This window comes from Pseudopipra pipra, chromosome 11, assembly GCF_036250125.1.
Source record: "Pseudopipra pipra isolate bDixPip1 chromosome 11, bDixPip1.hap1, whole genome shotgun sequence".
Lineage (NCBI taxonomy): Eukaryota > Metazoa > Chordata > Aves > Passeriformes > Pipridae > Pseudopipra > Pseudopipra pipra.
In genome coordinates this window covers 18,388,225-18,415,924 of record NC_087559.1, presented here as the reverse complement: position 1 = coordinate 18,415,924, position 27,700 = coordinate 18,388,225, and the positions used below count along the sequence as shown (strand labels likewise).

Sequence of the window (27,700 nt, the reverse complement as noted above, 5' to 3'; positions counted from 1 at the left end):
AATAGGGGTCCTATGGAAACCAGGCGTGAGTTACCACGAGCCAACGCTCCGAGCGAGCATTAGAGGGCTTGCCTGAACCCTCCGCGCCCGGGCCGGCGAGCAGCCGGGCAGGGATCGATCCCACATCCGTGCGGGCGGCAGGGATCGATCCCACATCCCTGCGGGCGGCAGGGACCGATCCCCCAGGGATCCCACAGGGAGCGCACAGCCGCTGGAAGCGCAGCCGCGGTGCCGGGAGCCCTTCCCCGGCGCGGGCAGCATGAGCCCCGCGGGCAGCACCGTGGTGTTCTCCGCGCTGCTGCTCCTGACGCCCGGGATTCCAGCGCTGGTGGAATCGTGCAGCTGTGCCCCCGCGCACCCGCAGCAGCTCCTCTGCGACTCGGCTCTGGGTGAGTCCCGAGGGCCGGGGGGCATCCCACGGGAATTCCCGGCTCCGGGGGAATCGGCTCCGCCAGGTGCCTTGGGCTCTGCCAGGATCTTAAAAACCCCACTCTCCTAAAGAGAGGGCTATGGCAAAATGTATGCCAGAAGCTGTTCTGCTTTCCCAGAGCGTTCTGTGGTTACAAATTGCTGAAATTGCTGTGCTATAGAGCGGCTTTTTCTGATTTCTAACAGAGAAACGGCTTCTTTCAGGTCCTAACTTAGAGTACGCAGGGAGGAATACCCGGGCTTTCAAATGGCTACTCTTAGCAGTATCTGTAAGAGAATATTCTACCTAAAATATGCCTGCTATGTGTAAACTGTGCATATAGATATTTCTACAGCACTTTGGTGGGAAAAAAACCCCAAACAAAAAAACTCACAAAATAAAAGTCCCCAGTGCCAACATGCCGAAACATTTGATCTTTGTTCTGCTAAACTACAATTTCTTTAATTTATTCTTGGGGTTTTCTGGAATTTTCAAAAAATACTCGAGCAGGAAAGTGATAGGCCCTTTATTTTCTGCAGACAAACTGGCTACAGCAGCTCTGTATAAATATAACTTTCCAGCCTTTGGGACAAATGTGTTTCATGATATTCAGTCAGCACTGTGCTTGAGACTAAAGATCTCAAAATTAAAGTGCATGGGGATGGGAAAATGTGACACTTTGCAGTCTTTTGATTTCATTAGCTCAAGCTAAGGCTGGTTAACTTCCATCGGGTGTGAACAGTAAATGTAGAACATGAGTTTCCAAAGTGTCACAGAATTAGCATCTCTATGGGACAGGCAATACCTTCTGCATACTGATTCATTGCTTTTATGCCCTGACAGAAAATCTTTGTGGCCACTACAAACTCTAAGCTCTGTTTGTGGCCATCAGTTAAATTGGTTTTTAATCTGCCCATGTTAAGCAATCTCTTTCATGAAATTACCTATGCCAGGCATTACACACTTGGGGTTGTTTAAGGAGTGAAAGGAAATAGAAGCTGTGCTACCAGGAGCTCAACTGTATGTGTGTACATTTAACTGTATGAGTCTGTACATAAGAAAGTAACAGTTTTTCAATAGACTTAATGTAGAGATTTTCCTAAATACACAATTTTATAGTATAGAGGAAACTCAATATATATCATAAGAATGGCTTCTCTAATGAGGATTGCCCATAATGAATATTTTAAGATTTATCCCATTCTGAGATGTATTTTATGAATGGCAGCTATATCATGCTACTTTTTTGCAATCTTCAGTATTTAAATATAAATAAATAAAACTATGTTTGGACTTGATGCTCAAACTCTCACTTCTATAAATATTCCTATTTAAGTAAACTGCACCTTTTGGCTAAGAAATGTTTATGTCAAGGATCCCTTTGTTCAATATTTGTAGTTTTAAAATAGCATTTCTACATATTATAAAACAAGAGATGAAGGTAATTCCTCATATAAATAAATATTTTTCTATATGCATTTGCATATACACACACATAAACCCAGCTCTAAGCATTTACTGGGTTTGCTTTGGCCACAATATTTTGCATAAGCTGAGCAAAATCCCTTTTAAGGAGCTGGAGAAGGCCAGTGGAGCTGCCTGCCCTGTGTGAGAGCAAACTCCATGAAGCAGCTTGGCAGAGACAGCTCCTCCATCCCAGTGCCAGCAGCCTTTGTGCCTTCCCCCCAGGCTGTGGGCTGGGACTGCCCATGGGAAGCGGCAGCATGAGGCTGGAGCCCTGGACACACACAGCACATCCCCTGGGAATTAGGGCTGTGCCTCCACAGCTCTGCCTTGTGACCACACCTGTGGTCTTTGGGCCACCAGCATCTAAAGAGGGACTGTAAAACAGCAAGTCTGCCATGCAGACACATATCACAAACCTCTCCTGGCAGCAGCACCACACTGAAAGACTCGACATTTTCATACTTCCAAAATACTGATAAAGAAAGGAACAGCCACTCTTCAGCTACCCAAGTCCAAGAGAGCTGAATGCTAACCCAGTGACATGGGTTATTTCTTTCATTTAAGTTCATCCACCTATGTACCCGCAAATATAGTCAAGTATTTCCTTGCAGAATACACCCCTAGAACATCTTATTAAAAACAAAAAACCCCCCACACTATGTCTCTAGATTCCACAGTAAAAATAGAGACAAGTCTCAGGTTTGCTCATGGAGCTACCAACCATCCCCTTGCCAGTTACTGTGCTATTTCTCAGTTTCATTCCATAACTGTAACATTTTTAATATCCTTTAGGATGACTTGTGATTTGGGTGGAGTGAAAACAGAGGTGGAGGGGGTTGAATTGACAGACCTTACTTGAGCCACTAACTGAATGTGTGGAACAACTCATCAACCTCAGTGTTTGTGAGAGAGACTCAAGGAAAAAAACAAGCAGAGAAATTAATTAAATCCAGGACAAGCTCTTTCACTTTTCCTTTTGTTCAGGTGATTAGTGCTGCAACACTTTTGTCTTCTAGGGCTAGGAGGCTTTTGTGGCTTTACTCTCTAAATGGCCACAGGTACCACACAACTGAGTAACCTGGTAGCAATAATGGGCTTCCTGACAGACCTGGGGGCAGAGGGAGCTTCTGGTCCTACGAGGTGCTGCCTAAACCTAGAATAAGGGATGAGTGCAGAGCCCTACAGGTGTTAGAAGGTTGTACCCCATGGGAAGAACAGTAAATCAGGAGCGTTGCACCGGTCCTGCCATTCACCTGCCCTTGGGTTTGCTCATCTGACCATGTAGCCTTGATAGGATGTGATTTTGTACCAATTTGAGCAGTTTTCGTGAACTTCTCAGAAGTTTTAAATTTCCCTTCAGACAGAGGTAACTCCTCATCAGCAGGAAGTGCTGAGCCCCATGAAATGCACACCTTTTGTTAAAAAAGGGAGATACATTCTTGTGTTCCTTTAAATAGTGCTGAGGCCCTCCTAGAATGTGCTGGATGCCTTCAGACCCCAGCAAACACCTCTGCTTTCCAACAGGACTTTCACTGGGAATAGAGAGGAGAGGTTTATTAAACTTTCACTAATTGCACTGCTAATTGTCAGCGCTGACCCCTATGCCCAGGTTTTCTCCTCACAGAAATGCAATGTGGGCAGGATATGCTGATCAATATTTCAAATATTTCACTATAGTGCCAAGCCAATACAACAAAATTCTTCTGGTAATTGTTTTTTCTGGAGCAAAACACGGATGCAATTGGGTTTACCAGACAATGCCAAGACAACAAATTTCCCTTTTGCCACTGACTTTGGCTTCCTGGCCTCAATTCTAAACCAGCGAGAACATCAAAACAGACAATCTGTAGAGAGAAATGGTATTTGTGGAGAGCACTGATACCTTTCTAAAGTCTGGCACTTCTAATTCATGATGATTTTCTCCCTTAGGCATAAGCAAGGTTATTTTTTTGACAGAAGGATAAATATGTAAACACTTTGCATTTCTTAGCTCTGTAACACCAGTTCCCAACCTCAAAGTCAGATTTCTTATTTGTCTTATTATTGTTTTTTTCTTAAGCATATATTAAAAATTATATTTTTACTGAATATTGGGCACCACAGTCCAACAGAAATGATCTGGAGTACCAATAAATACATAATATAGCTTCAGAGAATAGTTCTGTAGTTTTGCAGAAGAGTGACATGTTTCAAAATACGATGGAAACTTTACAGCTGGAGCTTGGCAGCGTTTTCAGCCTGTTAAAATCTCCCAAGATCACTGAGATCAAGCACTGTAAAGATGTGCCCAATGATATATTAAATTTTAATCACATTTAAACATAACAGTAAAAATTTTCTTTAAGTACATCAAGATTAAGTTTTCAAAGTCAGCTCTTCTGGGACAAAATTACAACATCCTATTTCTTTATTACTGAATTTCAAATTAAAACTTTCAGAGCTCAGTGTCCCACAATTTTGCCTCTCTGCAATATAATACTTGAATAGTACTGGAATTGATTAATTTGTGCATCATTAGTGTGGGAAGTAACTTTGCCTGATGGGAAAAATCAACAAATGGAAAATGTATTGGAAATGTGGATGGTACTTCTTCCAGGTTAGGGAGAAAAGGGGAACAGTGAAATCAAAGCAGTTTTTATGTTTTACTCTTACTTCTTTTGTGTTATATGCACTCACCACACCCCTACTCCCACAGCAGTGTGACTGTGCAGGTCTGGTTACTGCACGTGCTGGTTGATGGGCACCTTCAGTGGGGGGTTTGACACAAGGTTATCATTGAGGTCACCAACCTTCACGTGTTTTGGGGTACAGTGTTCATACAGACAGTAACAACCCCACCAAAAACCACGATGCAACAAACCCCAGTCTTCTGTGAAGGTTTCAGCTGAGTCCCATAAAAATGTAGACCCTTGATGCTGTTGCTTGGGGGGTTGGGCAGGACAGCCTGGCTGTGGGAGACCCTGGCAGGACCCGGAGTCACAGGTGACTCTTCCAGACACCCCGACAGCCCTGGGGTCACAGCTCACGTCTTAGAGTTGTCTACAGCCTTCTGGACTTGGCCATGACATGGAAAACTGATGGCACCTGGTGTACGACCTGCATTTATATTATTGTCCTACCAAACAGAGCTCTAGAGTGGAAATCAGTGACCATAATGCATTTCTAGAGTAACCTGTCACTGACTGGAAAAGAATATGCATTTTCTTATTTCTCAGGGGTCCCCCACAGGAATGGAAGATGAGTTTTTACTCCAAGAATTGTGAATTCAAGGACAGAAGTGCTGTTCTAGTTCTGTCTCAAAGAACAGGCAAAGCACTGCACCTGAGCATGGTTCTTGCAAGGATTATTATGAAAAAAGAAGTGGTGAGACTGCATGAGTGCCATGGAAGGAGCATGCTGTCAGAGCTGTATCTTCAGAGCTTTAATTATATTAACCAATCAATCCTCTTAAAACAAGCTAGAAATTATATTAATCTCAAAACTAATGTTATTCATATTTGGCAGGTTTAATGCACAGGGGTTGATAATATTATGTCCTCAGCAAGGGGCTGAGGGAAGTGGAGTTCCAGTCCTATGTGTCCCATTAGTGCTCAGAAAGCAGTGTTGGTAGGTAGGAGTCATTAACAGTCACTCTTCCCTATGCCCACTTTTTTTTACATGACAAATATTGAGTTCATTAACAAAAATTATTGAGAAATAGACATTTCAACCCATTTTTCATCTATTTTGGCTATCAAAGAAGAAACATAGAGTAATTTTTATTACTTGTTTCTTATATATACTTTTATATAAATTAATAGAATTTTCAAATAAAATTTAAAAAACCCTGGACAACGTGAATCCTAATAAGTTATTTAGTTTAAAGTAGTAAATGCTGATGCATTTAGAGTGAAGAAAAAACACCTGCCACCCTGCAAAGGCCCATCACTGGTACAAATGCCTGCGGATTACAATTAAGGCATAATTGCAGTACATATAAATTTCTTGGCATCATCGCCTGAAACTTCTAAATGCTTTCAAAAATACCATAAACTGGCTGCTCTGACTGCGGAGATGCTGTGGAGTTAATCACTACTTACAACTCCATGTGTTTGTACCTGTCTAGCTGCATGTCCAGTGAAGCACCTCAACGTTCCTATTCCATGAATTGCTGGAGTGCTGCCACGGGAATAGCAGTGAGTCCTTCCATTTGCAGCTGACATTTAACAAAATGTTAGTGAAACAGCTTCCTAGGACCCAGACTGAATCTCCTGTTTGGGAGCAGAAAGAATAAGACCTGAATAAGACCTACAAGTAACTCTACACCTGCTTGAGGGTTTAGGATAGAAGCAAACACTTACTTCAAAAGTCCTTGGGAAGTTACTTTCTCAGCTCTGAATTAAAGACTTAGCATGCCAATAGCATGCAACTCTACGAAATATTTCCCATGTTCTGTAGATGACTGCTCTTCAAAACCCTGCTACTTAAACAGGAAAATGGGGCTCAATCTGGGAAAAATGCAGTCGTCCTCCTTCCCTCTGCTTGGCTTTTCATGGCATTGTTCCCAACAGTTCAAAGTCATAGTGGTGAAACGCAGTGGCATCACAAAACTGAACAACAGTACAGATTTTTAAGGAGCCAAATCCACTGGATTGACATTCCTGTCAATTTGAATGTAGCTGAAAACCGTAACATAATTTAGTTTTAGTGAAAAAAAGCAAAGCTGGCTATTGTGCAGTAGAATAAAATCTCAGAAGAATTAAGCTGGTTGCCTGATTCAGAACTCAGTAACACCAACTTGTTGCTGAGTGTGTTCTTAATGCAGGATAAGAAAGCTAAGAAATTAAGTTACTTTTATTGAAAAGCATGTGTTGTAGTGCCGGGAAACTAAACCCCATCCTTTCAAAAACAACATTCTACACACACCAGCTGGAAAACAAAATTCAAGCCTAGAAACAAAGACTAAATATGATGAAACAGAACATGAAAGACTGTAAAACTCTTAATCCTATTATTCTCCCAACTTTAATCCCTAACTTTCTCATTAAAAAGTATCTCAGCAATGTGGGGTTTCTTCCGCCCGGAGGAAGGGCCAGGCCACTGTGACTGGAAATCCACAATAACATCATGTATGTTGTTCTACAGACTTCAGAACAGAAAGGGAGTGTTATTCTTCAGCTGAAATTAGGCAGATGTTGATTACTAGTCAAATGATGTGGTATTTGAGGCTTGCAAAGTAGAGAGAAATATTTCTGGTAACATGAGCAGCAGCTGTAAAAACAGTGCAGAAAAATAAAACTGACCTTGAACAACATTAGGAAATCATGGTAGTTTTTAGGTAATATTTAAGTTAAAAGAATACCATACGTCTGTTAAAAATACACTTACCTCTTCTATTTGAAAGTTTATAAAAACTAGATTTTAAGACTTCACTCTCATAAATGGAATGTATTCTTCTAATTAAAAAAAAAAAAAACCACCACATAATCTTCTGGTTTAACAAGGAAGCCAAACCCAATCAACTCTTGCCTTCAACACAAGGAATTTTTGCATCCTGAGCCAAAAACACAGAGATCCACAAAATCCTGACCTACCTGAGAGTCCTAATGAGCTTAAATATGGACCTTCTACATTCTGAAAGCCTCAAATGGAAATGCAGTTTGGATGCAGAATAGCACAGATCTGTGTTAATAAAACACTTAAGAGTAACCAAATTCTGCAAAGCATTTACATTGAAATATAATACAGTGCAAATTAACATCCATATCAAATGGTGATAAAAAAATCCTAGGTATCTGTTTAATCAATTTTGAAAATACTCATAGGTTTTTCAAAGATTACAATGAGGTTCTTTTTAGCCCACGTGACAAACCTTCACTCAAAGGCTTTGGTTTCTCAGTTACAGATATGATTCTGATCTCACCACACTTCTCATGTAACTGGATACACCACTAAGACCAGGCAATACTCATCCATACATGGCTTTCCATAGAATAAAGGGGAAAATTATGCTACTGTTACAGTCACATTCTTCAACAAGCTCTTTGTTTACAGATCAAACCACTTGTGTCCAAATAGTCCAAAAAGTTCTCCTTTTCTGATTTCTTGTGATTTCAGAAACTGTGGTTCAGTTAAGTACTGCACTGATGATTTAGTTATCTTACAGATGGCTATAAGCATTTATTGATGGAATATCAGGAAACTAAAAGACTAAGCAGGGAAAAATGAAATTGCCTTTATGTCCTAACTAGCAAAACATCTTTTGAACAAAAGATTCCTTGATTTTGGGTCTAGGAGTTGTGGAGGAAGAGTGAATATTGACAATGTAGACTTACAGATAAGAAATCCATCCTGCAAGCCCACAGGAGAAGAATTTTTTCTCAGAATTGGGCCATCTTTGTTGCTGCTCATTCTGTTTGCATCTAGAATTGAACTTAGTACCACAGCTTCAAACATCTGAGTTGAGTTACAGCTGGGAAGTGAAACTACTGTTTGCTGATCTGTCCTGTTGAAAGATAAATTGACAGATGAGCCATTTGCTAAACACATTTGTTCCTTTTTAGCTGTTTAAAGATCATTCAAAGAACATTCAACACTGACTGATTCTCAAAAAAGTACAGGGATTAATGTTAGGTTTCCTTTCCCAAAAGAATCAAAGTGGACTAGAATCTCAGTGGATATCCTGAAGTAAACATCTCTCTCTCTACTGAAGTCTGAAACAATTAAAAACTCGTGAAATAATTCACAAATTAACACTGCAAAAGAATTGTTGCAGTCTCCTTGATGTTGTAAAGCATCAAAAGCAAAGAAAGCAAGCAAAAAGAATGAATACTACAAACAATTTTTCACAGGTGATGATGGCAGCCAGCAAATTTTGATTAAAAAACCCAAAACAAAACTAATTGGTGGTAAAGCATTTGGACAGTCATGGCAGAGGTGGTCTCTGGATGACTGGAAGTGTTCCAGTGAATTCATAACTACCAGATTCTGAAAGATCCAAACAAACACGAATTACTTTGCAAAAGTGCAAGTTGCCTGAGTTCAGCTCAGGCTGCTTACTGGAAATAAAGATAAGGATTCACATGCCCCCAGGCTGAAAAGCAAATACCTGAAGCAATAAAAAGTAGCGGAGCTTTTGCAAACGTAGAGTACAAACCTTTTTTATGCAGTACAGACAACCTCAACCCAAAATGTGTAAATGGAGCTCCAGCCCTAGCAGAGCCTTTTTTTGGACTCAGAGTAGAGAAAAATGAAAAAAAAAATACAAGTGGGAACAAGATAAAAAATAATGGCATTTTTATGAGACTGTAGTTGGCAAATCCTTCAGCAAGAACAGAGAAACCAGAATATTTGCAGTTCAGAGACTTGCTTTGAAAAGGCTTTAAACAGTTCAAGTTAAGGACAGCTTACTGATCCATAATATCCTCACGGTACTGGCACATAATAGTGTTACTCATTGCTTTGTTGCATGAAAACACAGCAGCCACAATCCCTGCTCCCAGGGACGTATGGAACACACGCAGAGATTCCCCCAATTTCTCATCATCCCAATGGCTACACTTCCTCCCTTACTGAGGGAATAGTAAGTGAATGCTCAAGTACCTACACACAGAACAGGTACATCCTCTGTATTTCACACACCTCTCTTGTAGAGATTTCAAATGACTGAGATGGCACTACTGCCAATCGTTTTGGAAGCCAACATAGGCAAATCAAATACTGAAACACAAGTGTAAGAAAACCTTCATTCTCCCCAAACTTTCTAAAGTCTCTAAAATAATCTGCTTTAAAAATTCAGTGTGTATGTAGAAGTATATATTGGGTATTAAATGACTTATTTTAATGTCAATCAGTCCATAACTTTTGCCTCCTTTTGGACAAATTGCCTTCTTTTGGAAACATTAGTGATACCTATGAGTTTCAAGCAGTTACAATGCTCCTTCTGTATCGCCACTGCTCCTTTCTTCATTTCATACGTATTTTGAGAAATTATAATATTTTCCATATCCATGAATACATAGTACATGAATATTTAAGCAGGTTAATTTGCTTTCTTCATTGGTGAGACTCAAAGCTTTACCATAAGTAAATGTGGCAAGGAAGTGTGAACAACTGAGTCAAACAGATGGCAGAGAAAGGGAGAGTGGTAATGCGGTACACATGGGACAGTGGCTCTAAATTACAGAAGAAGACTCCTACAACTTCTTGTCTATTTTGGGATTTTTTAGGCAATACAAATCAGCGGCCAATAGACCATATTTTACTTAGAATTCTATCCAAGATTTTTATCTATTCTATCTTGTGCAGTATTGCTTTAAGTGGGTTCATTAATTTTTGTCTGTTGTGACAAATTCTGTGCAGATTCCTGTTCTTTTTTGAGGTTGATCATTCATTCTCCTTGCCTGCTGACTCTTTCCCCTCTCTGCAGGAAAGTCTAGTTCCCTATCTGAAGAATAAATTTCTTTGGTCATATCTCTGTACTCATGAAACACAAGTATTCTACATTGTGTTCTCAGGTTCCTTGGCAGCTCTGAGAGCATTTCTTGCCAGTATTATTCTTCAAGAGACCAAGAGCATTTCAGACTGGACCATAATATAGAGGGTACAGTACCTATGGCCTCTAGATGCAAATGAGGTCAATGAAATAGTGTGGCTACACCTTCTCTATGGAGTTTTTCTTGGGCTCTTTGCATTATTTTACCATAACTTGACTTTAGGTGAATACAGCAGACGAGGCCAGTTCTGCCCACAGACTTTTAGTTAGTTTGCTTTCTGGTTGTTCACATTTAAATTTTTGGCCAGTGAGAGACGCCTGAGTTAAACTGGAGGCAAATCTGATCTGCCTCCAGACATGGTGGCCAGGTAATGCTGAATACAGGCATTGCACCTGGAGCAGCTATTTTGTGACAAGAAGGAATTAATTACAGTTCCTCCTGGGAATTCAAGGTTCCTCTCTGGTCTCACACTGAATCCTCTCCATTAATTCACCTCCCAGACTGAAGATGGGCACTGCTGGAAATCTCATTATCCGATACGTCCCCAGTCTTCTCTTACAGAATACACAGATTTTAGCATTGTATACAACAAGTGACAGGGTGTTAATAAAATTCCTTCTTTTTTTTTTTTAATCCTACACTAAACACCTGAAGGCAATCCCCTGTCCTTTGCTTGTGAGGATTTGTTAATAGACAACTCTTGGCTGAGTTTTGTTCTGGCTGCAACGTAACCTTGTGGCACCACCACCACTGTACTGCAGGCTTTAGGTATTTCCAAGTAGTTTATCCCAATATATAAATGATTACTTTAGTTGAGCAAAGTTGCCTGTCTTCAAACACTGGGACTGCAACCAGAAGGTTAAGTAACATAATCTTACCACTTGTTTAAGTACAGTAATACTATATAAAATATTATAATACAGAACATATTATTTCATAATTCTAACTTGTAACAATGAGAGTAATTCTTCAATCAAGAGGTTTCCCTCTGTTACTGCCTTAGAAATAACTCAACAGTCTAAAAAGATACTACTTTTAGGAAACATATGAATTTCAGTGCACAAAGTGCAAGTATTTGCTCTGTTCAGATTCCAGCTCTATCTGTGCCTTGGTATGGGCTCTCCAGTTCTTTGTGTCTTTTCTCTTGAATCGTATTTCCTTGTGTTTGCCTCTGTAGTGGGGTAAAATCAGTCTCGTGGCAGTGAACTTCTTATAAAAAAGCCCTTAGTGTAAGTACTTCCTCATGATCATAGAAATCTCTAACACACAAAGTGATGGTGCCGATTATTTACAGGTATTAATTAGTGTAGCTTATTTCAGAGGGAAATCACCCCGCTTTAGGAAACATGCACTTAATATCTTTCTGTTCTTATTATATATAAACAATTTTGGATTGTATAAACCTCAACCCTTTTATCCTAGCTGTATTAAACACAAATATATCTGATGTTATACCTAGTAAGTTCTGTCTTTTATCCAGTTCAAAATGACCTTTCATACATGTAGAGATGGCTGGAAGAGGTTTATTATTACTGAGGAAAGAAGGAATCCTATTCCTAACACACCTGTAACACTGACTGCCCAAGAGCCAAGCTGATTTACTAAACAGAGCACTGGTCTCCTATAACTCACATTCACTCCCTCTCGGTTCGGTTCCCACAACAACCAGCAACTACAAAGTAGGCAGAAAAGTTTAAATTTTATCAAAGTTGATTTACAGCATATGAATTCCACGGAAAAGCTACATCCCCCTACTGAAATATCAGGGTGAAGTCTTTTGCAAAACAGTCTGTATTTTCAGTGCAGAACAAATCTGAGGCCGACGGGATTACTGGCATTGGAATATCAAGGCTATGCATATGTGTTCCATATATGCAAATTCCTCATAAGGAACCAATAACTGCCTGACAGATAAAATGATATTATTACACTAAACAACCAGAGGCTGTTCTCATTCACACAGAGGAGAAGCCAAGACAGCCACGGAATACTTGAAACCATGTCTTGAAAAGAAGTGTAGACTCAGAGGAATCCTGAGTCCTGACCACCCTCTGGACCACGAGTGAGGAGAGGGAGATGGCCAGGCCCAGGAATGCTCCATCAGGAAGTGCTTGTGGTTAAAAACAGAAGCAACCACATGAATCAGAGGTTTCAGGAGACAGCTAGACGACATCAATTGAAAAAAAATATTAATGCACAGGAAAAAAGAAAACCGAGCAGGATTAAAAGGCCCCAAAAGATCTGTGTGAATCTGAATCTGGTTTCAGGAGAACAGAAGAGTAAAATCCAAATAACTAGAAATTTAGACATCCTGTAATAATAAAACTTTCTTACTGTTAAAAAAAAAAATCCAAAGCTCAATTTGGTTTTCCTTTGCCATCTGGAAGCTTTCTCTTAAACAAATGAATGAAACACACACAACACAAAAATACTTTTCATTTTCTTCTACACATCCAGTAAGAGATCTCTTAATGACAACCCCCAGAATGTTGGTTTCAGCTTCTCACAACTCCATGGAGACCCCTGCAGCCATCAGTGATCATCTGTAATGTTCCTCTCAGATGCTAACAAGTAGAATTTAATAAAAATAGGAAAACTACTAATGTTTCAACATCAAACACAAGGGGGAACGTCGTTTTAATTATCCTAAAAATGTTTGCATTGAGTAGGCAGGAAAAGATTTCCTGCATATAAACCATGTTATGGTACTGGGAAAATAATGGAGCTCAATCCTGTTTTCTCAGGCCTTACCTTCAATATTGAACAGACTCTTTAATGAGAAAACCTTTTTTAAAGCAGTAATGATGGAAAGAAAACAAAACATGATTCTAATTTGTCCTTGCTAGCAGTGTAGTACACACAATCCACAACACTTTTCCTCTGGAATTAGATCAAAGCTCTGAAGACACACTGTTAATTTGTGGGAACACAGCACATCTGCAGATGATTAAAGAGACGCTGCCACTTACCATGTGAAATGAGGAATCTGCCGCTCAGATTCAAAAGAACTCTTTCCTTCCAATCCATAAGTCTCAAATGCTCCTTAAAAAGAGTTTAAATGGCTTGGGAGGAGGGATGACTGTGCCAAAAGATAGAGGACCTGAGCTTTGAAGCTGGAGGTATCTGTATCACGTTGGTTATTACATCGACTTTGCTCTGCTAATGAGCAAGGAAATGAGAATTGCCCGTGATGAGGTGGGACTGACCTCTGCCTGGCTGGGTTTCAATCTGTGTTTTTTATTCTTTTCCTTTAGATATGATAAATATGAGGTTTTTTTGGAAAAGCATGATTTCGATGTCACAAAAATTTTCCTCTACTCTGGCCTTTGCCAGTGTCTGTCCATGCAGGCACAGATTGTTTGTTTTACAAGCCCCTCACCTGCAGAGGAGCTGCAGGAGTCACCACCCAGAACAGAGCAAAAATAGGATGCTCAATAATTTGGGGGGATAGAAGTCCCCAGAGGGATTTTGGCCATATACCATATTCTTAGAACCTTATTATTCGCTGTGCCTAATAGTCCTGGCATATTTTAAACATCATACACAAGAGAGATGCCCCAAACAAAGAGAGGAGAACAATCAATTTCTTCTTTCATTAAATCTCATACTTTCCTTGATTAAAGAACAGGAAATAAAGTGTGTCAAAAGAGGGAGGAATTGGTTTATACAGGTTTACACAACTGATGATGTGCTTTGTTAAGCTTCAGAAAAGCAAATAAAAGTCTATTCTTGACTTCTGATTTTATGCATAAAATCAATGCTTTCATTTTGTCTGGCACAGGTTTTCAGTGTTACTTCAAGTCTATTTAATTGATCAACAATTCTTCTGTCATCAACAGAAGTGTCCCTTTCCACACTGATTGTAATGATGGGTATTTTGTAACATTCTATGGGATTCAAGTCTTTCAAAGATTTTGATGGAGAGTTTTTGTCAAAACTGAGTGGTAACATCAATCAGATTTCCAGATTCATGGGAATTCAGATTTACATCACAGGCAGCCCATTTATTTTTATTTTCAGGAGTTAACTTAAGGTAGTGATCTTATAGTAAGAGCCTTAATTCTAGCTAAAGTGTCAAAACAATGCTAAAATCTATCAAGATAATTTTTGGTTTTGCTTGCAAAATGAGGCACGTGCTTATTTGCATTTAAATCTTTCTCTCTGTTACAGTGATTCGAGCAAAAATATCCAGTGAAAAGGTGGTTCCTGCCAGTGATGATCCCCTTGATACCCACAAAATGATCCGGTATGAAATCAAACAAATAAAGGTACATGGAATCACTCTGCTCTTTTGAAATTCAATGGTCATAACCTCTGTATATGACTAGTTTAGCCTAAAATGCTGGAAGCTGAAAAAGACCCAATTAGACCTGGGTGAACTACACAGAATAAATCAAAGGAGGGTTTAAAAAAAATGCAAAAGGAAAAAGCAGAAGGCTGTTCTGACATTCAGGAGCTGTTTGTCAAATAATGATATTTTGATGACAATTTTATTATTCACAATTGCTTAAAGATGACTTGGAAAGAGTCTAAAAGAGCAAGGCCCTATGTTCACAGTGAATAGGGATATTTGCAGGAACAGGAGTCCTTCCCTCATATTAATACAAACCAAACTCCATTTTTATGAAAGTTGCTAGGGAAGCAAACACCAAGTGGGGGCACCAAAAGACACAGTCATTCAGAATCTCACAGGATTTTTCCATTATTTGTTCAGCTCCAGCAGGGGGATATATTCATTAATGCACTTTAAGAAGATGCATCTTGGTCCCCTTCAAGTCACTGTTGAACTCTCACTGATGTTAAAATAATCATGATCTACCTGTTTCTGGAATACACAAAAAATAGTCTCTCTAAATTTACGTGTGTGAGTGTGCATTAGTGGGGTGGTTTGGTTGGTTGGTTGGTTTGTTTTCCAGGCAGTTTCACCTCTCATTTTTCACTGAACATTGTTTTATATTATTTGCACTTTTACACTTGCTGGAACACTTAAGAAAATCCTTATGAATAGCTACATGCTTTTGAAAGAAAATTCAATCATTCAAGCTATATCAGTAGATCCCCTCACAGGATCTACTGAGAAAAATCTACGGTAAATAAGGATGGTTATCACACACAACTTCTGTTAAGGTTTTAAAGCAATTTCAACAAGCCAGTCTTTACATTGCTAAAACAAACTCCAAAGCTCTTCACAATCTGCCACTTTCTGTCTTCTTAAATACTAAGGATATATTCAAATGTTTCTTTACAGAAATAAGCACATAAATACCAGAGGAATTCTCCTTCCCCCCATTAGCACTTTAATGTTCTATTGCTCCTCGGCAACACTTCAGTAATTTTATAGAAATACAAATCATCTTACGCTTCAGCACAAACAAGAACAGCGAGAAGTCTAGTCTGAATGATTATTTCCAGTCTATAATCCTGTACTTCAGTAATAGTACACTGAAATCTCTGAAATACATTTGTATATCGAAGCTGTTCTGGAGTTTCTCCCTATTTTTCACAAGTGGAGGCCTATTCAAAACTCAGCATCAGTTAGAGATGTTTATTTAATCCCAGTCAGCTTCAGAAGGCAAATCAACTAGGACTGGACAAACCAGAGAGATCTATTTTCTAATAAAAGATGCCCTACATTATTACATGAAACATTAGACTAACAAATGGGTCTGAATTGTCCCACCCTTCAAATTCTTTCCTCTGGCCAGAGGAGTTCAGAGGAGGCAGGAGCCGAGCCTTCCCTGGCACTCAGCTGCCTTGGGACCCAGGTCCCTGCTCCAGGCACTGACCAGCCTAAATGGAAGGACTTTGGTTTGAAATCTCCACCCCACAGAGCGTGAAAGCACACAGGAGCTCTGTGACCTGTGGAACTGAAAAAAGCCCATAAAGGCAACTGTGCCTGATAAATCCCACAGCAGAGTTAAAGAGTGAGGCAACCTGTTATGTTCTAGGCATGTAATTCAGAGTTGGTGTGTGGGCAAAAATTGAACATGACCGAGCCTACTGAAAAATTACTGAGAAATACATTTAAATTAACAGAAGTTTAACAGAAAATTGTTTACACTGTAAAGCACTCACCACGTCACAAAAGTAAAAAGAGTGAGGAATTTTAAATAGCTCGTGCCTATAAACATTTGGTAAATGTAAAATAATCAATAAAAAAATATAATGGTGTACAAAGCCAGCCAGATTTGGCCATCTCAATGGAATGGGACAGCTCTCAGCCTGACTAGTAATGGCACAGAAATAGCTGGGCAGAGATCCTCAGATGGAGCCTCCTGGGTCGGTGGCCACACTCCTGGGTAACTGAGAACTTGCTGGCTACAGCAATTAACTTGATCACACCATTTCTCACCTCAGGTGATAACATTTAAAAGAATCTAAATCAACAGTGCACGTCAAAGGGTCGAATATTCTCTGTTCACTGTTACAGTCTTTCTTCTCTGAGTGCTCCAGAGCCCTTTCTCCTGATGACCCGAAGGACAAACTGCAGGGCCCTTGGAATGGCCAGTGGCACTGCCCACGGGCTTGGGGCTAATCCTATGCAGGAACACGTGCAGGATGGCGGATAGGCTAAGAATTTGTTTATATAGCACAGAAAGGAAGAACAGACTCTCTAATCATCTCTTTTGAGCTAAAAGATGCATTGAACTAAAATACGATTATCAACTCCGTGTGAGTTTTGGTGAATACTTTTTAGGCTACTCACATATTCACACTTCCCTCATCAGTTCTTCTCCCCTCTTGGAAAAGGAACACAGAATCTGTGAAGGTTACATTTTACTGCAACTGAAAATTCAGCAAAATGGTGCTGTTTCTCTGCTCTGGGCTCTCTGGGCTGTTTGACATGTAACAGTAGTGTGGCTTGCTTATGGTAACCCTGTTACAAAAATTATATTCCTGTTATTTTAAATCCCATGCATTAGGCTTCACATGAAAACACTGCTATTTTAGTCAGAAATATTAAACATTCTTTTGATATTAATTTCTAGAAATAATAACAAGGGGCTTTATTGATTTTATAGAGATAGGTTGGCATATCGAGAAGCCATAAATTTTTTCAATTGCTGTTCTTATTTACAGCATTATACTAAAGAGAGGAGATAATACGTGATTTATATGCAATTGAATATGTGTCTATATAATATTATCGTGACTGACTTGGTCATCGCACTTGCCCCAAGGAGCCAGCTACACATTAAAACAGTGCCATGACTAGATACGTGAAATCAACAGTTTTTACCAAATTAAACAAGTATAAACAAAATTGCTAACTATTTTTCACGAGGCGCATGGATGGAAACCCTCTGAGAGAACCAGACTGCTTTTCCAAGGGGTGGGGTCACTCCCAGTGGGAATATGAGGAGATATTCAAGCTAAACATGAAGGTATCTACACTTTACAGTGACACCTGCAGTTTTAAAACTAGATATTAATCACTATATAAAGCTAAGAAAATAAGCCATGATATAGTTGAAAAACCTTAGAGAAGAAAGAAGATAGAAGAATGTAATTACTAGAACAGAAACATGCCTGAGACACTGGAAGTAATACAGATGGTTTTTTAAAAAGGAGTATTTTAAAATTTTAAAGCCCTGGCTGTGTGCTGATCTTGGTTACACCCATCAGGAAGACAAGGACAGTGTAAAGATAGATGTTAGCACCAGGCTCACACCTCTCTGTTCCCCCAGTTCCTCATCCTGTTTTCCTACCTCAGTGAAGCCCTATCAGGAGCCCAAATGTGCACAGTGGAAATCAAACCACAGAGAAATATCCAAGCTTTCAGGAGATGAGAGAATACTTTTGAGAAGATCAAATACAATTGACTGAGTTAAGCAGAAGATTATATTCTTAATAAATGCTTTAACAAATATATAGGTCAAAACCTAAGATAAGTCAGACTGCAACTTCAAAAAAACCATCCCAACCAAGCAACCAAAAAACCTGCAACAAAACAAACATCAATCTCATTTAAATACTAACTAGACCTCTATTATATTTTGCTCTGTTTGTTGAGGGGTTTTAATAAATAAATCAATTTGTGTTGCCTGCATAATGCCTCTTAAGTTATTTGAGATCAAGGGATGAACTTCTGTGCTGGGCTGCCGCACCAGACTTCTTTTACTCTAATAAAATTAGGCACATTTTCCTCATCATTACAGAGGGTTCTTGTGATTTTCTCTGCTGCTCTGTACAGGATACCAGTTTGGTTTGTGTTTTGCTTTGGTTCAGTCTGTTTGGTTTTTTTTACTTAAGTGTTTCAAGTCACATTTAATATTTTTGGACCCGGAGCCTGGTGACAACGTTGGCTCTTTTCCTTCCATAAATAAGGCTTCAGAAAAACCAACATATTACAGCGTGTTTTCTAGCGCCCCGTGCTATTTAAATCTCCTGGGAGAACTTGAGTAAAACACAAACACATTTTCCAGTGACACCAGCTGCAACTGGGAGAGCTGCCCTGGGGAGTTGTGAGTCCTGCCATTGTCCCCAGCTGTCACCACGTGCCATGATGTCACCCCAGGCCACTGGGTTTGGTGATGTCACGGAAGGTGATGACAGGCTGACCCTTCTGAGGCTGAGCCTTCTCACGTTGGGGCACAGCGAAACTTGTTTGGATCTTTTAATGGCTTATTGTAAAGATTTCTTTTGCAGTTGAAAACGCTGACTGAGGAGCAGCCACTCTGAAAACTGCTTTGATCCTGATCTATCCATTTTGGTCCTGTAAAACCTAAGAGCTGGATCCCATTTTCCAACAGTTATTTGAGAAGGTCCCACGGATCAGAACTCTGGATATGGAAAACCAGCTTGCTTTAGTGACCAAATAGAAGAACAATACTAAGTTCCTCAGCATGTTTAATGTCCCAGGAGATACCCACCATTACACTGATGAAGAGAAAATTTCCCATACTAATATACTGAGAAACATTTGCATCTTATGATGCTGCAGCACCAAGGTTGAGATGATTGATGTCTCTGATTGCTCCTTAAATGGAACATGACAGTAGAATATAAATGGAAGGGAAAGCTTTAACAATCCATTAAAAACACTGAAAAAGCACATTTTAAAACCTATAATTTAAAAAATGAAGAACTACCTAATTTCCTTCTAAAACTCTTGGAAATGTTTTATTCAGTGAATTGAAAGGGTCTAATTGTTGGTGTTTTCTCACTGAATTTTAGACTTTGGAGCCTTCCTTAAAGAGACCATCTATTTCTTTCAGCTGCTGTTTGCAACTGTTCTTTCATGGTTTTTCCCCACGACTGACTTTCTGTTTCTATTAATTTTCAGATGTTTAAAGGATTTGAAAAGCTCAAGGATGTCCAGTATGTCTACACCCCTTTTGATTCGTCACTCTGTGGAGTGAAATTAGAAGCCAACAACAAAAAACAGTATCTTCTGACAGGTAAAATATGGGGCCCTTCCAACTCAGCCTATTCTGTGACAACTAATGTACCTGTAAAACCAGAAGTAACTGCTTAGATTGAATTTGCTAAAACATGCCAGCCCTTGTTAAAAAGGAATGTATGTATGTACTAAACACAAATACGATGAGATGTACAAATTGTGTTAAGCTGTAGTTATAGTGTGATCTTCCATGTTTTCCATCCTTCATCCAACAATCTTAAAGTAGTTCCAAAGGAAGCGAAGGTCAGTAATAATTAGTAAATAGAAAGAACTATGCCATTATTACTTGATTAAAACCAACAGTACTGATTTCCCCAGGAATGCACACACGCATAATGAGACAACACATGCTATGCCGGTGCAGATCTGGCGTACTAAGGAACTACAAATTTTTTTATAGAGTCCTAAAATCTTGTTTAACATTTGCATCCATCTCTTGCTGGCAGATTATTGGTATCTTTTGAAAAATATCCTTCTTAAATCTTTTACGTTTATACAGCATGCAGTCAGAAGAATATTCTCTCTGTTATGATTAAATTAATTTTTAAAAAATGTTAAGTATGACTAACCTGGTGCAATTAGTAAAAAACTTGAGGTATTCTTACACTTCTGGTTTAGTATTTAGAAAACACTTTTAATTGTTTGGCTTATATTTTGTGTTTTCCACGCTGCAGGCCAAATTTTAAGTGATGGCAAAGTCCTCATCCATTTGTGCAACTACATTGAACCATGGGATGATTTATCCTTGTCTCAAAAGAAGAGTCTGAATCAGAGATATCAAATGGGCTGTGGCTGCAAGGTGAGTACAGAACAAAACAGTGCCTGTGGTGGAGCCACCTGACAGGCACCAGCAGCTTGCAGTAGTGGGTACTGTTCTCTTATAAACAGCATTTTAAGGAAAGCTGCGAGGTGCTAAAGCAATGCACTGTTTCCCACAGATAACCACCTGCTACATGGTGCCCTGCTCCATCACTGCCCCCAACGAGTGCCTCTGGACAGACTGGCTGATCGAGAGGAAGCTCTACGGGCACCAAGCCAAGCACTACGCCTGCATCAAGAGGAGTGATGGCACCTGCAGCTGGTACCGAGGTGGGCCCCCCCCCGAGAAAGAGTTCATTGATATCAGCGAACCTTAAAACAAGCACTTCCTAAAAAGCCTTGGAGTCTCATTCCATCCACCACTGCCCGCTCCCAGCTTTGAACTGCCATCGTCTAATGTATCTGTTGCTTAGAAACACAAACAAATTGTCCTGTAAAGTCCCAGTCTGTGGGACTGGCACTGGCGTAAGACAAGGGACAAACCTCCTGGGGGTACCTACTCTGTGCTGTTATGCTTTGCACAGAGGCTTGAGCTGAGAAAGCTCCTCTGTGTCCTCCAAGGCATAACAGGTTCCCTTTGCCAATATGAATGTACAAGAACAAAAGAGTTGCCAGAATTTGTCCCCCGTTTGATAACCTACAGATTGAGAGCACCCCGTGTTGTATTCCAAATCTTTCCAATGAACTACGGAATGTTTTATAGAACTATTTTTTTTCTGTATGAAAGTCTTTGATGCAAAAGAATTATTGTACAGTGTATATGTAAAGTATTATAACAATGTGCTATTAAAAAAAAAGATTCACAAATATTTCCTTACCTGTTGAAACAAGTTGAACACTTCTGGGATTAAAACAATCTGTGCTCCACATTTTGTATATTCCTTATGTCACAGCTTTCTTTATCTATGGAGTTGTAACATTCAGTGATAACTAAGCTAAGAAACAGCCTTGATATACAAAAGCCTCTTCCCAACTCAGCATTCCTATGGACTAGCCACACCTTGCTGAAAGAAAAGTCAGATCTTCTAATGCTTCAGCAATTCATGGAACCAACACAAATGATGATAGGCTGAAACTGCTCATATTTACAGAAAACTTGTCCACCCTCAGGGCAGCTGCAGCACTTGCTAATGCCTCTCTCAATATGTGACCAGGTCATTGTATTCCAGCACTGTTAAAAGCCTTGGCTTTAGAAACTCATGTGAAAACATATGCAATAGATACTGCACTTACACAGCAAGTGATTTCTGAAAGCTCTCAAATATTTGATCATATTTAATGATTTTTCATTCATGAATACCTATTGTAGTCTGTCACAGTGAATTTGGCTGCTCGTGAACTTGTACTAGAGAAGCGTTACGACACATTTTGCCTTTTATTTTTTTAATGCCTTAACTTTTCTAAATTGATTCCTGTAGCTAGTAGCTAATCTCACACATATCTAAGTTTACAAAAGTAATTCAATTCACAGCGGTGAAATTTCAGAAACTATTTCAGTAAATGCCAAAGTTCAGACAGTTGTCCAGCTCCTTGTGTCCCAGAAACTGGGGCAGAACCCTCAGGCAGGGTGGGAATCTCTGATAGCTGCCATCTCTGCTGTATTTTACTCTCCCCAATTTTCTATATTGGATTTCTTTCACTTCATTCCAATTTTGTCTAGAATTACTCTTGAGTGTTCCTTACATGAGACTTTAGAACACAGGCAGAGATTTAGACAGTTCAGCTCTCATTTGGTTGGATCAGGTCTATTTAAAGGGTTAACATCCTTTACTGGCTCCTGTTAACCCCAGGGTGACATTCCCAGCCTGGGGGCTCAGTCAGAGCCACCACATTATTGCTCAAGGGTTTTCCAAATAGTTCCTCAAATCTGTTTGCTGTAGACTCCTAATAAAACCACTGGGACTTGAACTTGCAAATAATATGTGCACATCTTTAAGCGCACAGACATCTCTCATGTCATTCAATTCAATGAGGTAGTAGTTTGGCCATGAAATTCAGCAAGTCCCATGCAACATAGAACAAACAAACTAAGGTATGATGCACTGGATAAATAACAGAGACCTGAAAGAAACCTCACTGCACAAATTATTTTTGTGACCTATTTTCACCTTTTTAATGTTTATTTTGACTATTGCACAAATGCATATTAAAAGGATAGGTTTCAAAACGCTCTTCTGAGAATAAATATCGTTGTTTTCTTTTTCTGGGGCTAAATTTATACATTTCCAATGAAATGCAAATGGTGCAAGGCCAACAGGAAGGCATGTCATTGTTTCTTTCAGGAATATATGTCCTATAATATATAAAAGTCAATGTTTCACTTTTTATGCACTGTAAATCAGTTTTGTTATTTTAATTTACAATCCTAAATTAAACCACCATGTTTTTATAAAGACAAAACTAAAATTACCAAACACTATTCATTTGGACCATAGATTTACTATGGCTACTTATATAAATGAAATAAAAAGAATAAAACGGCTTCACTTCTTCCAGAAAGAATTGATATTGCAGTGAAAATATTGGCAGTGCTGTGCATTTATATTACTAATTTGAAGAAAGACTTAAAGCCAGGCCTTATTTCCTCATGTCAAATCAGAACAATTCCTAGAGAAGCCCATGAGAGCTTAATAACCACACAGTGTCTGAGTCAAGCACAGGGCTGATTATTATTCAATATACGTCCAGTGTAGCATTTGTTTCCAAATCCATTTTGATGTGATGCTGTCTTTTGGACAGCACTCTGCAGTAAACAGATATTTTCTGCTTTTTAACTCAACATAGTTCTGTTTCTCTTTCAGTTTTAGAGTAACTAAACCTTAAACTCAACTCACCCGACACAGATTGTCTTCTTTGTGTGCCTTGTACAAGTAAAGGTTTTCTTTTATATTTATGAACAGACTGTAATACAAATTGTATGCCATAATTAGTTTTAAACACATTTTATATTTGTCCTGCCATAAAATATCCCACATGAGGTGTTTCACAGTTAGTGGCTGTTGACTTTGATTTCTGGCTGAGCATAAATCTGAACAAACTCACCACGACGGGTGGCACAAAGATTATTTTTCTCCCTCGTGTCAATAAATATGGCAAGCAAAGCTTTACAAAAACCCCTCTCAGAACGAGTTTTTATTTTCCCTGAGATTCAGCACTGAGAAAGATTATGAAAAGGCTTGACTACGATGTGGCATCATCAATATGTTATTTTCCTATCAAGGTTTTTACTGTAGTGGCATTGATATATTATCCACGGCGGATTATTTTTACAACACTTTATTTTTACTTCTTGAAAACGTATGTGTTTATATGAAAGGTTAGAGCAGGAATATAGCCTGGCACAACACTTGATTCTAATTTGAAAATGACTCACACAACTTATGATAAGATTAGGGAATAGAAGAGAGAAGGGAGATTGTACAGATCAATGGGGAAGAAACACCACCTTGAATATTGCTGGCTTTTTCTCAATGTTCCAGTTAAGTTTTAATTAAATTGTTCAACAATTCTGTTGAAAAAGCCATGCTGTCTTTTTTTTCATGACAGAGAACATAAGAGGTGGGAATATAGTGAAATAAAGGGAACTAATTACTGAGGGAAAGGCTGGAGATATGACTCAACTACCAATGAGTTCAAAAGCCTTACAGCGTTTTGTATAATCAGTCTGGGATGAATGTTTCTGTTTCAAAAAGTGTTTCATTAAAGCAGCTCCATTTTTACACAAAAGAATGGCATCTTTGTTTATTTACCTTTTTTTGCTGGCTAAAGACTCGGCACAAACTGTCAGTAGAGTGTGAAAGAAGCAGAGGAAAGCCCAACACAGGCACACCTCTGGCACGCTCAGCTGAGCCCTCCATTCCCAGAGACTTGAGGCTTTCTCCTGCTCCCCCATCGCCCCTGGGCTGGTTTGCACTGCAGGGGAGGGAGAGCTCCCTAAGGTTTCCCCTTAAGGAATAAGAAAGGAAGGAGCAAACACAAGAGGAACTACAGAAAAAATATTTTAAACCATAATTTCTGAATTCTGTATAAGCAAATGAGGCCAGCTGTTATTAAAGGGTTCAAAAAAATGAAACAAAAAATAAATAGCATGATATGTTTTCAGTTCAGCAACAGAAGACTGGTATCCAGACCATCTTAGAACCCATTCTAGAAATCTGAACACAGTGTTATCTTGTACCATGTTGCCTCATTATTTCCCAAGCCACAGAGTTCCAAATCCTTTCTTCAGAAGGAATAAAACCAAAGAAATGAGCCCCATCAGAGTCAGTTATTGCAGCACTTGTAAGCCACATATGGCAATGTAATACCCAAACGTGTTAATTTTCTCTAGATTAACATTCATTACATAAAATATGTAAAGAAGATTACTCAGCTGTGGAGAACAACATTCAAAAGTTCAAACAAAAGGCAAATAACTTAGCAGCTTAGACTTTAATGAGCATATAGGGGAACAAAGGGGGGGAAGCACTGACACAGTTGTTATACTCCACAGCAAAATATGCCATATAAACTTATAAATCTAAAACATTAATTCTTGCCCCAAAATTATAGGATATGCTCTTTGTTTCTATGTACTGCAATTTAGCAATGCATTCAAAATACTTGCTTTTTCAATAAAATCATAGGCTATCTCCAGTTAAGGGTCATGGAGTCCCACAGGACTGCCTACAACTAAACCATACACCCAAGAGCACCATCCAGATGCTCCTTGAATTCTGACAGGCTTGGTGAGATGCCATGGCCAGTTCCCTGGGGGGCCTGAATAGACGATAAAATAACGAAGAAAGAACAGTAAACTGCAAGCAGGAAATGACAAACCAGATAAGAATATCTTAGATATTCTCAGGAAAACAGATCTAAAAACTTATCACTATTTAAAAAAGCATCTTGCAAAATGAGATGTGGTTCTGCCTCTCTGCCGGTCACGAAGGAATGCCTAAGGCAAAAAACACTTCCTGTGCATTGTATATTTTCCTGACAGATCCATCAACAGAACCCCCTTTCCCTCTGGAAAGATCTGACTGTCTGGGACAAAATTTAGACCTGCTGCTCCAAATCAGTACCTTTGGCTCTATGAAACCTCTGTGTGCCACCTCACTGTGGTGAAATCTCCTCTCGGAAGTGTCATATATGACAAGAGAAGTGGAAACATCTGTGAATTCATAATCCAAAGGAACCAGAGAGAACTGGAAAAGCAGGATGAAGAGCCATCCTGGTACTCTTGCAAAAAATACAGCAGAACTGCTCCATACTGTTTGTTACCCAAGGATGAGGCAGATGTGGGAGAAGGAAGAGTTCAGAAGGGATCTCAGTCACCTGCTGTTCCCGGGGCTTACCTGAGGTCCCACCTATGCTAACCAAGTGCCAGCCAGAGTCTCAGGACAGACTCACAGCAATGACAGCTTAGGGACCTTGCACAAACAGCTGACTCACAGATATATCCTGACCTTGCTGCAGTACTTGAATCCCAGCTGTGGGACGTATACTGAATGGATTAGATTCTACAATAATTGATGCTTCTCTGCCAGGCTATTCAATCAGCAAAGAGCCTCTCTCTAGTCTCTCTCAGTGTTTCCTCTCGAGAAATATACTCAGGAAAGAATTTCTGATTAGAAATCCTAAGAAAAATAAGAAAAGAATGACGGCAGCATAACACAGGTCATGAGTAAAGGTCATTTGTGTTATTTTTAAGAATGCATTTATGTCTGTAAGGGACTGGGAATCAATGTTGGCTCAGGTACATGAAGATCACAAATAAAAACCACCCTGACTTTAGGTGAATTCAAAGCTCCACACTAATCTACACACAGCCTTGTGCATCATCTCCAAAGACAATAAACACTTTGAACATATCATAAAGGACTGGGGTGAAAACAAACCAGAGAAGTAACTCTTGCACTTTAACGGTTGTTCACTGTCTTTATCAGCATTTAATCTCTTCAAGATGTGAAGCTGGTTAGCTGAAAAATTACTGCCTTCCCATCTGAGAATCCTCCAGCTCACCATCACAATGCTTTCAAGTGGTCACTCAGTCTCATCCCCCTGAAAGCTTTCCACATGGCTTTTAAAATGGACAGTAAATGGGAAAAAGGACCAGTGTGTTACAGTTATTGCTTTACACAGACAGGAAGTGTATTTAGTGTTGCTATTTGCACCTACCATTTCCTTGTGATTTGGGTAGAACGTTTGCTCGATTAAAGGGAACTTCTCGGGACCCAAAGTTTTGTAGACAGACACCAGCTGGGCAAACTGCAAAATAAAGCAAAACAAAACAGAAAGCTTAGGAGAGAAACCACATTATACCCAAATGATCTCATACTGTCGTTTTGCTTCTTGTCTTTGGTGTTTCATAAACTCAGCAAATCCACACGCCCAGTACACGTGGCCTTTCTACTCCTCTTTCCCCCACACACCTTTTTAATCCATCCAAACTGGGATTTCATGTAGAGATCAACACCGAACAACATCTCTAAGAGTTAAGTCCTCACAGGTACAGAAAATGAAATATACTGGAACACTGGGTTTCAGATATCTCATTGTCTATATATTTTAAACTGATTTTAATACTGATAATAAAATCATTATAACTTCACCTTTTCTACTGTCTTTAATATAAAAACCAGGTTTATCATTAATTTAGTGTCTGGTACCCCCCTGACATTGAAACACGATTTTGCAGACTTGGCAAAGAGATAAAAGCAGTAAGTTTGTCACAGTAAGAGGTCAGCTGAGGAACAAACAGGGGAATCTTAATTTCCTAGGCTGCAGCCTTGTACCACATGGCCACCCTTCCACCATCAACAAAGATGTGGATAATTTAAATGGCTCCATGTTACATCATTTCCAGTAATGTCTATTATACAATATTCTAATATAATATTCTATTAATGTTTCTGGGCCCTTTTGGTGGCACATCCAGCCTACCTGTACTCTGGACTGCAGTACCTTAAAAAGCAAAACAACATTTTTTTTTGCTTAAAAAAGCAAAACAACATTTACACACAAAAAGACAAAGGATTCTTTATTAAATAGAAATGTCTTTGGGGGCTGTTCTTCCTCTTTAGTGAGCAGATAACTCTTCTCTTGTAGGGGTTCAAAACCGACCTCACTCCTGAGTGTGGGGCTCAG

The 27,700-nt window shown here is 39.4% G+C and overlaps 2 protein-coding genes across 3 annotated transcripts in view; one reads left to right on the top strand and one right to left on the bottom strand.

The window, feature by feature from the left end:
* Positions 1–27,700, bottom strand: part of SYN2 (synapsin II) — a 178,070-nt gene that overhangs the window by 65,888 nt on the left and 84,482 nt on the right. For both annotated transcript variants that reach the window (XM_064667988.1, XM_064667987.1), the window contains exon 5: positions 26,732–26,821. In XM_064667988.1, the coding sequence (XP_064524058.1) occupies positions 26,732–26,821 (90 nt within the window). The remainder of the gene's footprint in view (positions 1–26,731; positions 26,822–27,700) is intronic.
* TIMP4 (TIMP metallopeptidase inhibitor 4) lies at positions 24–27,162 on the top strand. Its single transcript, XM_064667989.1, has 5 exons — positions 24–389; positions 14,521–14,618; positions 19,637–19,751; positions 20,428–20,552; positions 20,692–27,162. Exons 1-5 carry the CDS (start codon positions 260–262, stop codon positions 20,887–20,889), a joined length of 666 nt encoding a protein of 221 aa, XP_064524059.1. The 5' UTR covers positions 24–259; the 3' UTR covers positions 20,890–27,162.